The sequence below is a fragment of the Vombatus ursinus genome, unplaced genomic scaffold (genome assembly GCF_900497805.2).
Source record: "Vombatus ursinus unplaced genomic scaffold, bare-nosed wombat genome assembly UNPS02014809.1, whole genome shotgun sequence".
Taxonomy (NCBI): domain Eukaryota; kingdom Metazoa; phylum Chordata; class Mammalia; order Diprotodontia; family Vombatidae; genus Vombatus; species Vombatus ursinus.
Window position 1 is genome coordinate 20,226,128 of NW_020954587.1, and position 12,003 is coordinate 20,238,130.

General features: G+C 34.2%; 1 protein-coding gene across 1 annotated transcript in view; it reads left to right on the top strand.

Moving 5' to 3' along the window:
- NCAM2 (neural cell adhesion molecule 2) overlaps positions 1 to 12,003 on the top strand; it is a 251,181-nt gene that overhangs the window by 15,851 nt on the left and 223,327 nt on the right. Inside the window, exon 2 of the mRNA XM_027875469.1 lies at positions 5,053 to 5,127. Coding sequence (XP_027731270.1) covers positions 5,053 to 5,127 — 75 coding nt within the window. The remainder of the gene's footprint in view (positions 1 to 5,052; positions 5,128 to 12,003) is intronic.

Consider the following 12,003-nt stretch of genomic DNA (forward strand, 5'->3'; position numbering starts at 1 on the left):
TATTGAAACATTTTCCTTCATTTTACACTATTTATTCATAGATTACTGAATTCATTTCTTAGATCTTTTGTTACTGTTTCCTCCTGGTTTATCTCTTATGTTCGAGGTCCTTAAGTTTTCTTCTTTTTGAGATCTTTGGTGATTTCAGTCTTTTCCCCCTTATTTCTCCTTACTGCTCACTTTCTGATGCTCTCCCCTCTCAAGGCGGTTTCCCTGGAGGCTTTATCTCAAAGTGTTTCAGCCTCCTCCCATGCTGATTAATTCATGGTTCTCCAGCCTAGATCTCTGCGCCAAGGGACTTTTGAAGGAACAGAACTAGCCCTAGCTGGATATGGATGCTGGACTCTTTTTCTCAGCCTTAGTGGTTTGCCACATAGATACTGGTACATAGTGTCCTGTTCTGTTTCCTCTTGCTCAGTTTTCTGGCCTGATAAAACAAAATACTGTCATGTTGATCTTATTGTAGCCTGGGCCGATTTCTGTCGTACAGAGTTTGGATGTCCTAGCCTTTGGAAGGGTGGTGAGAATGTGGAGTTGGTCTCTGTTTTAAGAGCAAACACATACCCTGCCCCTTTCCCATTTCTTATTTCTCATGCAGAGATCCTTTCCCCGAACATAATGTTGCCATGGTGCTGGCTATTAAATCTGCAGCAAACTTCTGCAGCTTGGAGCTTGGACCTTTTGGCATTGGAAAAAAAGGAGATGGGGTCATGGTGTAAGATTATGTTTTGTTGCAAGCATATGGTTTGGGTGGCCAGTGCAGCCCTACTACCAGAAGAGTGGTAATCAGTGGAAAATAGTGTAATGAATGAGTGTAAGGTAGGCTTTAGTTTATGTTATGGAGTTTTTATTGTCTTTTGGTTTCCTGGTGTCCTAGACAGAGTGGTGTCAAACTCAAACAGAAATGGATCCCTGCAGGCTACATATTCACTTGGAAAACCACAAATCAATATTATCTCTGTATTATTGTATTTTTATTTCATTCATTAAACATCTCCCAGTTGCATTTTAATCAGGTTCAGGTTGCACTGGGGAGTTTTGCAAGTTTAACACTTCTAATGGAGGTGTGCTTTGTTTTTGGCATATAATTTCTCTTTTGAAGAATTTTGAGACAATTTAAAGATAGGAGAAAATATCTAGTCCTCCATTTCTTGGTCACATGACCCAGAAGTTTAGTTCTTTATAAGAAACACACTTGAAACATTCAGATTCACTCAGTTAAAATGATGGCCTGCAGTAAAATCCAGGGTGCTTCAGCTTAAGTATAAAAGGCAGAGGTAGAATTAACTCAAGACAAGGAAATAGCAAAAATGAACTTAATTAAAAGAGATGAATAGCAAGCTACAATGGGAGTAGGGGTGGGGTTCTTCACTTTACTCCTTTTGGAGTAAGTAAATCTATAAAAAAAAATAAGTTATGAACTGGAATAGAGTCATAGAGGCAACTAGGTAGTGTAAATAGGAATTCCTGGGCCTGGAATCAGAAAGCCCTGAGTTCAAATCCAGCTTCAGATACTTATTAGCTGTGTGACTGGGAGCAAGTTACTTATCTTCATTGCCTCATTTTCCTAATTTGTAAAATGGGGATAAAAACTGCACCTACCTTTCAAGATTGTTGTGAGGATCAAATGAGATAATATTTGTCAAGTGCTTGGCACATAGTATATGCTATACAAATATCTATTCCTTTCCCTTCTCCCCCAGAAAAGTTAGAGATACTATACCTAAGGCAGTTACTGAATGGGAATAGAAAAGAGTGAACATAGTTTTAACTGTTTATGATACCTTTGCAAAATATAACAATTTAATTTACAACCAACAATATTTGGGGGCATAAAAGCCTCATAAACAAATGTAAAAAAGCAGAAATGTTATCTTACCCTATACAAACCAGTGAAGCTAAAAGTCCACAAATCAGCAAGAATTTTTTAAGCACCTACTTTATGTGCCAAAAAAAGTAGGTAATGGGGGAAAATATTTCTAGTAAATTTCTCTGATCGAATTTTCATTTCTAAGATACACAGGGAATTAATTCAAATTTATAAGAATGAGAGACACCCCCCTACCATTGTAAATGGCAAAAGGCAGCTATGAAGTTCTGCCTCATACCCATCAGATTTGCAGAAAAAACACAGGACCTTGTTTCATACACCTGTGATTCTTTCTCCTTGGGGAGGCTGAAGCTGGTAGATCACTTGAGCTCTGGAATTCTGAGCTGCAATAGGGCTGAAGTCAATAGAATTTCACACTAACTTCAGCACTCATTTGCTATGAGGGGCCATCAAGTATCTAAGGACAATCAAATCTGCCTAAGTTAGAACAAAGCAGATCAAAGCTTTTCTACTGCGGTTCCAGCTTAGGCAGATAGTGAGACACAGTCTCAAAAAAAATTGGCCAAGTTGTCACCCCAAAAAGATAACAAATATTGGAGGAGCTGTAAGAAAACAGGTACGTTAGTGGTTGCTGGAAAGTAACTATATTCCAAATCTTATTAAATTGTTCCCTTTGACCTAGTGATATCATTTTAGGTTTATGTCAAAAGAGATCAAAGGAGGAGGAAAAGAATTTATTTTATAAAAATATTTGTAGCAGTTCTGTGTAGTGGCAAAGAACTGGAAAAATGGCTGTGGGGTGGGGAGTACTTACCTAATATGAATTGGGGAAATGGATGAACAAGTTATGGTATATGAACGTGATAAAATACTCTTTGGAGTAAGAAATAATGAAGAGGATAGTTTCAGAAAAATCTGAGAAGAAAAATGAAGTAATATAGAGTGAAGTGAACATAACCAAGGCAGTAAATAATAGAATAACAACAACATTCCAAAGATAAACCTCTTTGAAAGATTTAAGAGCACTGATCAATGCAATCAGCTATGATTCCAGAGAACTCGGAATGAAACATGTTACCTACTTCTTGACAAAAATATGATGGACTCAGTATTTAAATTGATATATGTATTTTTTTGGAAAATGGCCAGTATCGAAATTTGTTTTGCTTGATTATACATACAGCACCTACCTCCCAGGGTTGTTGTGAGGATCAAATAAGATAATAATTGTAAAGCACTTAGCAGAGTGCCTAGCACATAGTAAGTGCTTTATAAATGTTAGCTATTTTAATTATCATTATTATTTGTTGCAAGAATTTTGTTTTTCTTTTTCAAGGAAAAGGAGGTGGGAGGAAAAGGTGGATTTTTGTTAATTGAAAATTTGGGGTTTTTTTAAGTGAAATTCTGAAGACACAAAAGGAAACAATTATGTGTAGGAATACTGTAATTTGTCTGAAGAAGCCAATCTGGATGCACAGCAATCATGCCAACCAACTGAAATTGTACCTAAGATGAAAGCAAGACCAAGTAATGTAAGATAACTATAACAGTGTAGTAGAATTGTGTAAAAATTAGAATCAGGAGTACTAAGCTGAGAATGATCTGAGGCTGGTGAGGGAAGATAAGGACAAAGAAAAGGGTGACTATTGTTGAGCCATATTGAAAAAAAAAAAGAGTATCAAAGAAGAGATAGTACTTTTGCTTGAAAAGAATGGAAAGATTGTAGGTGAAAACGGAGAGAAGGCAGAACTGGTTGACATTTTTTTCTGTTTTTTCTCTGCAAAGAGTGTAAAAGCTATAAGCCAGTGAACTTGTCTTCAAATTCTGGGAAGATATTTGAAAGGATTATTAGAAATAGTTGTTGAATATTTAGAAAGGAAAGCAGTGGTTACAAAGTCAGTCTATCTTCATCAAGGATAAGTTATAACAGCCTAACCCATTGCCTTTTTTGAGGGGATTACTAAACTAATAGATGAAGGGAATGTCATGGATTTTAACAAAGATTTTCATAATGTATCACATATTATTCTTGCAGAGAAAATGAAGAGATATGAATTAGATGATAATATAGTCAGATGGATTCACAACTGATCGGATGGACATGATCAAAGAGTAGTTGTCCAGACCAGTGTCAAGTTGGCATAAATTCTCCAATTTAATACCCCGGGAATCTCCAATTTAATACCCCTTGACCTCTTCCTCTTAATATTGATTTGGATAAAGGCATTAATGATATACTCATCAACTTTGCAAGTCACCAGGCTGGAAGGGACAGAATGAAGAGAACAGTGTTATCAGTCAAATATAAAGCATCCTATGGGCCACGTATTGACTTAGAAAACCACAAATTAACATTTTCTATGTTATATTATATTTAATTTATTTTATCGAACATCACCCAATTTCATTTTAATACGGTTCCCAGCACTTAGGAGTTTTGTCTGGTCGTGAATTTGATACCTCTGGGCTAGAACACTGGGCTGAATCTAATAAGTTGAAATACTATTCCTCCCCTCTGAAAAAAAAAGAGTCAGCTTTATAAGTATGCAATGGAGGAGGCATGATTAAAAAGCAATTGTTTTGGAAAGACTCTATGGGAGTTGGTGAACTGCAAGCTAAATTTGATTTAGCAGTGTGGTATATCAGCCTTAAGCTAAAATACCTTTTAGGAATAGAAAAGTGATAGTCCTACTGAACTCTGCCCTTGTCAGACCTCATCTGTAATATTGTTTTCAGTTCTGAGCACTACAGTTATTCCTCTTGCACCCCTCTATTGTCATAACTCTAACTCTCTCTCAATTCTCATTCTTCTCAGTAGACTTCACTTTCTCCCTCTTTGAGATCAGATAGAGGCTAGCCTTAGCCCTAGAAATTATCTAGTCAGAATCCTTCGTTTTCTGAAGGGGAAAGCTGCTACCTATAGTGAGGCTACTTGTCCAAGGTAATAACTGTAATAAGCAGCCAAGTCAGGAGTCAAAACCAAATTCTTTGACACAAGATCAGCTTAACCAAATAGTAAACCTGACTAATAAATATTAAGATAGGTGTTAAAATATGAACTAATCAGTCACTTTAAAAAATTTGGGGGTAATTCAGTATGGAAGATGAGTTAAGTTATAGTTTATCTTGTAGAAGAATTTCCAAATAATGGAATACATTTTGCTCATATTATGTCATTTAAATCGCTATTTTAATCATGGTTTAATAATTGTATTTTTCAGCTCTTCTACAAGTGACAATTTCACTTAGCAAAGTAGAAATTAGTGTTGGTGAGTCCAAATTCTTCACATGTACAGGTATGTATTTGAGTATACTTTTAAGATTATACTAGATACGTTTCAGCTTTAATATTCTTGAAAAATTATTAAATATTCTTTAATTTAACTTTACAAAAATAGTGGTATTATCTGTAAGTTTGTTTTTCCTAACAATATATTGTAAGAAATAGTATTTGGCTTATGTTCTATGTATTTGGATGTATATCTCATTATTTCTAAATGCTAAACTGACCAGGTTATTTATTTTGAAGATAATTCTGTTATATAAATAATATGTGTGTGCTAATGGATTTATTTAAGTAATTTCAGTTGTCTCAGTAGAATTATAAGAATTATAAGAATTATAATCAATTAGGGCTTTGAAATTTGGAGTGTATTGAGAACATTTGCATAAGCAGAAACAATTGAGTTTATCACATAGATAGTAAGACTATTTGGTTAAAATAGTAAGCTACAGAGATGACTTACTTCTTTCCCCAGCTAGGTGATGCAGTGAATCCCAGAGTGCTGGGATTTGAATCAGGAAAACCTGAGTTCATATCCTAGCCTGAGACACTTAGTAACTGTGTATCCCTGGGCAAGGCACTTAACTTTTGTTTGACTCAATTTTCTTAGCTCTAAAATTGGGATAATAATAGATCTTACCAGATAGGGTTGTTGTGTGGGTATCAAAACACTTAGCACTGTGACTGGTACACAGTAGGTGCCATATAAATGCTTATTACTTTCTGTCTCCCTTCTCCCTATGGCAATAATTGAGGCATACCCCAAAACAAACAAAAACTGGACTCAGCCACTTTCCTCTCCCAGTTATCAATATAACCACAAAATTAAGTTACCTGACCAATTTATTCTACACAAGAGATTCAAACTGGTTTAATGATTATTAGCATAAGATTTTTTTCAAGGTGCCACTTTCTCAAGAAACACATGGATTGCAGGTTGCATTTAATATTATAGATTTGTTCATTCCTTATGCCAAAATGAGTTAAAATCAGTTTTCTGTTTGACATGGAAAATCTTTTCCCTCTCTGATAACAAAAGTTTTCTCATGGAAATTATAATGTAAATGCAAACAACACTGAAAAGCAACTAAATTCAGATTTCCTGCAGTGATTACTCTTGGGCCAAAAGACAGATGATGAAACACATTTCTCTTTTTCAGTAGAAAAGTAGAAAACTATGGGAGAGAAATGTTGCATGTGCTGTCATATGTACTTGTTTTGACCATAAGTTTTATTTCTTTGATAAAGGGTGGGTTCAATGTTTATATACGTGGATGGGGAGAATGAGATGAGAAGTCAGAATAAGATATGATTCTTGTAAACAAAATAAAGCATCAAAACCTTTAAAATCATTTATTAGAAAATTTTTCACAATAAAATGTTGGCATTTTGATTATAAAAATTACTAATATGAAGGAAATTATTACATAAGTATTAGTATACATGAGGAATAGAATTATATTTGTCATCAAAATATTGGTCATCTAAGGAAATAATTTTTAGGTTCAAGTTATGTTCCTGATGACTATCGCATAATGAGGAAAGAGTTCCCCAAGCTATAAATCAAGGACTTGACTTCCTCCCTACCAAATGCCAATTACACAAAAATCATACATGCTACAAAGCAAATAAGCCCATTTGTCCAAGCTGAGAGCAAAAATATATCTGAGAAATCATGCAAATGAGAATATACCAGACAATCCACAGAGTAACCACTGACAATGAGATATCTCAGTGGAACCAAGAAAGAGAGTTCCAGATTTCACCTAAGGGAAATTCCACAAAGTTTCTAGGATCATAAGCTGGGAAAGGAGATGCTGACTCTTTTACATACCACCTTCTTCACAGAGTCTTTTTCCCCTTCAGGGACCTCTCCCTAAAGAGAGAATTTAGAACTATGTGTCTTCCCTCTTTCTCATTCTCTCTCCCTCTCCCCTTTCATTCTCCCTCCCCCTGCTTCTTCTCTCTCTTTTAAAAATAAATTTATTTTCCTTTCTGTTCCAAATTCTCTCCCTTCTCCTTCCCTTTCCCCAGGCTATTGAGAAGACAAGAAAAATAAATCCCATTACAAATATGTGTAGTCATGCAAAACATGTTCCAAAAAAGAGAAAAAATAGTATAAAATATGCTTTAATCTGATCTCTAAATCCATCAGGTCTCTATCTAGAGTTCTTAATGAGTCCATGGGAATTGTGGTTGGTCATTTGGTTGATCAGTGTTATTAAGTTTTTCAAAATTGATTATCTTTACAATATTGCTGCTACTATATAAATTGTTCTCTTGGTTTTGCTCACTTCACTTTGCATCAGGTCATACAAGTCTTTCTATGTTTTTCTGAAACTATCCTCTTCAACATTCCTTACAGAACTATACTAATCCATTAAATTCATGTACCACAACTTGTTTGACTGTTCTCTAGTTGATGGGCATCCTCTTAGTTTTCAGTTCTTGGTCACCACAAAAAAGAGCTACTATAATTATTTTTGTACATGTGTGTCTTTTTTCTCTTAAGGAGACAAACTTTGTTAAACAGACTGTAGAGGTAACTTAAGTCAGGTTACAGATTAGTAATTACGTTTAGAGAGTTCACAGTAGACTGATTGAGAGGGGTGATTTACACCTCACCAAAGTAACCAAGAAAACTCAGTGTCAGGAAATTCCTCTCTTATATAGTTAGCCAGGATACCTGAAAAATAAATCACTTTAGAAATCTCAAACTTCCCTTTGGCTTCTATCTGAGGAATGTCAGATAGTTAACATTATTATTCCATAAGTCAAGTTTTGGTCGAGTTAGATTAATAAAAACAGAAGACAGGCTCCCAGTTAACCAAAAGTTGTAGGAAGAATGGCCCTGATCCCCAAACAATAATTAAAAGGAATTAGGGCATATCCCTCTTCCAGGCAAACATAAACACCATGAAACATCAAAGCCAAATTAATACAATAACGATTAACAGTTTAAATAACATTGTCTCCTTGTGACCCAATCCCAATTTCCATTTAATCAGTACATTTCATCTTGAGTCTCAGACTTCCCATGCAATTATCTGGTCCCTGGAAACGTCTTCCCTTGGATATTTTGGAATAGGCCTTGTGCTCAGGGCAGCTCTGGGTGGGGCTCCTCCAATTAGATCTACTTCTCTGGTTCCAAGTAACTTGCAGAGATTCTCTATTTAATATTGCTAAAATCTGCCAGTAACAAGGACTTAACACAATTTAATACAGTCTTCTAAATTTGGTTTTCCAATAACTAGTCCATATGGTGAAAACTAGCTTTAACTTTATGTAGCTAATCCTATTAACAACAGAGCTATAAGAAGAACATTAAATTAGGAACCCATAATTCATCTAAAGTTCAAAGAATTTCAGTTTTATATGCCACTTGCTCTATCTTTACTTGAACCATGTACCTGGTAGGGACAATGTCATCTACAGGCTGAAGGAAGACTCTTAAAAGGATCCATGGCTTGTAAAGAGAGTCCATCTGTCTTTTAATGTTATTGGAGATTTTAAAACAGGAAAAAAATATGATTTAAAATTTTCTTTACAATTATTAATGCAATTTTACATGTAAAAATCCTTAATCCAAGTTTGAGGACTTTTTATTAAAACAAAATCAAAACCTTAATATACAATTAGAAACATTTGGAAGTGAATCATATGTGTATGTGTGTGTGTGATGTGTGTGTGTGTATAATATTCTAGTTCCTAAAATAGTCTAATCTTGTTGCTTTCTCAAAGTGAAGTTTATTACTCCATTAAAATTTTAAAATTTTTACATCTTTATTTCATCCTCTTCTTTTGAGGATATAGATCATCCTTAAACCATCCTGAAAGAATGAGATCCTTAAGGATAGCAATCCCAAGAATTCATTTACTTATTTACTTAGGATGGGAAGTTGACCACAAATTCAGATTAAAAATAATAAGATCTTTCATACTTGCATCTCTTTTTAGTAACTCAGAGATATTTTAATATTATTTTACCAATAGACTTAATATTGCAGTGACACTCCTGCACTGATTATAGAAATTTTCTGTGAAAGGAAAAAGGAAGAACATGGTTATAACAATATCAAGACTGTCCCTAAAAAGGCACAGACTGACCTAACATAAGCATAACAGGGGAATAAACTCCCTTTGCTCTGTAATTCCAGGAAAAGGTCCAAGTTTACAACTAATCATACAGCAAAGTTACACATTATTCACAGGGTATCATAAATAGGCTCAGGATGAATCAAGTGGGAAAAATTTCCTGTTCAGAAAGGAAATAGCATAATGGGGCAACCAAGTCAAGAGGATCCTACTTTTGCCTAAACAAGGTCGTCACCTCAATTTTCCCAGGTACAGACATCCATCTGTAGGAGTTCTTAGACTGCACCCTTCTAGGGCGCACGTGGCATTTCCCTTAAATGATGGGCTATTAGTTTAATGACACTTCAGATAATTGTACCTGAAATAAAAACTCAAAACAATATCAAATCACTGTCCCAAGAAATTTTGACTCAAACAGCAAAATTTCACTAATCACAGCTTAGGCTAGGGTATTAATATTTTTCTCATATTGTTACAATAGTAGTTAACCGTACATAAAAGAACATATAAGCACATATAAAGCCTTATCTTATTCATCCTTTCTAATTTAAATCCATCCCAGAGCTGAAATTAATAATTAAAAATTAAGAATAATTACGTTCTGGCATTTCACATTTACAGTGAATACATGATAGTTGATTCAAAACCCCCAGAAAAATGCTGACTATTGTAAGCCTACAGACTAATAGCTATCTATGTTGCTAATTAACCTCTTAGACGAAATAGAATCTTTGGATCTAAGGTCTGTTGTTACTAAGATGACTGAAAGATGTAGCTTCAATACATAGTATTTATTAAGAGGTACAATTTCATAATTTTCATAAGTAATGACAAGACAGTAAGTCAGAGAAAGCTCCCTCTTTACTGTAAGCAAATTTATAACTCCTTTACAAAACTTTACAATCTGTTGTTAGCAGATTCTCTCAAGAGTCAATAAGATCTTATGATCCTGCCCAAATAGAAAGTCCCAAAGAACATCACAGATAAGGATACCTTAAGAAGTCTGTGGTGTTTTTTTTTCTGCTAATAGCAAATTATTATTATTATTATCCATTTTAAAGCAAAATATACTCAATTAAATACTTTTCTTTAAGTGCTCAATTTATAATCTAACAGCATCCAGATTAAAAGAAAAGTTACTTTTCTAATGATAGATTTGTGTCCACCTCTGGTGTTATTTTTCAAATTAACAGCATTTCATATACAATGATTTCCCAAAAATCACAATACAAGAAAATGTAGAAGCTTAACAAAAACAAATGATATTATGGATTTTTAAAACATAACACAAAACTTTTTGCTAGTCAACATCAGTTCAGTTAAATATATTTCAAAATCCTCTTAAACAAAAGATCACCATCTCTCAATTTGGCATTTTATACCAATTGCATTGAAAAAAACCAGTATAGAATAATTATACTTAATAAAAATAATAACTAACATGTATATAGTGCTTACCATGTGCCAGTCAGAGTGTTAAGCACTTTACAATTATTATTTCATTTGATCCTCATAGTAACTCTGGGAGGTAGGTGCTGTTATTAACTCATTTTACAGATGAGGAAACTGAAGCAAACAGAGGTGAATTGACTTACTCAGGTTCATATAGCTAGTAATTTTCTAAGACTAGATTTGAACTTAGATTTTCCTGATCCATGCAGTTTACAAGCATATCACCTTAATGCCAGACATCAAATGTATTTTGCATTAAGTCTAATTTATGACAATTATCTAAATAGGAGAACATATCTCACTTTCAATGAGGCCAGATTACAATTTAGTTTCAGGACAAACTTCAACCAAATAAAAATCTGATTTCTAATCTTATATGGTAATATTCAAAATGTCAGTTTTCTCAAGGGTCATTAGCTGCCAGCTCCTCAAATTGTAGAGCCCACTGCTTTCATTTAGCTCACTTTCAAAGATTCATGGTGGTGGTCTCACCTTCCCATCTCCCTTTTAGGAAGTCTATCGGGCTCTAAAGATTAGGACATGCCCTTCTAATGAGGACAGTATTTTAGTATACTATACTCAGTTCCATGCTGCAAGTTCATTTCTATAGTTTCCATTTGGTTAACACCGTAACTTTGATAGTATATTGTCTATCAGAAATTGGTAATAGGCACCTTTCCAAAAAGTTTCTCACATATTTCTTATTTCAGTGAAATTAAAAAAACCTTCTCAAACCTTTTTTTCAAAACTTCAGACTTTCTTCAAGTTTCCCTCCATTCACACTGTCTGTGCAAAGAGATTCCACTTTTTTTTTTAAAGTTCTACCCATTCTCTCATCTATACTTGCTTAAACTTTCTATCAGTTTTTTTCCTTTCAGTGGACACTAGTAAAAAAGTTTATAAACTTCAAAAGTGTTTTTTCTTTTTACACTCTGATTTCACACTTCACTTTACCTTCACTGATTAAGTCTATCTCATTTTATTTCTAGTCATACTCTAGTCTAACACTGCATTATCTCCTGTGTAGATTTCCTTATATAATACCAGTTAATTGCTAAACTTTTATTTCTTGAGTTGCATAGTCTATTTCAATTCAAGTGGCTTCACTGAAAATTTATGTAAGTAGTTAAATTCTGTTGAATCATTTCAAACTAGCTTCAGTTCTGCTTATTCTTTAGTAAGTGAAATCATCTTCTAAGACGACAAAACAGTTTTTGCTCTCTAGGAAGGAGAGAGAGGCATGTACTGTTTGTACGTAATCTTAATCCTAGTTGCAAACCTTGAAAAAAAAATCCCCTAAAATGTTTTAGCAGGTAAAAAAAACCTTTAAACCATAATTTGG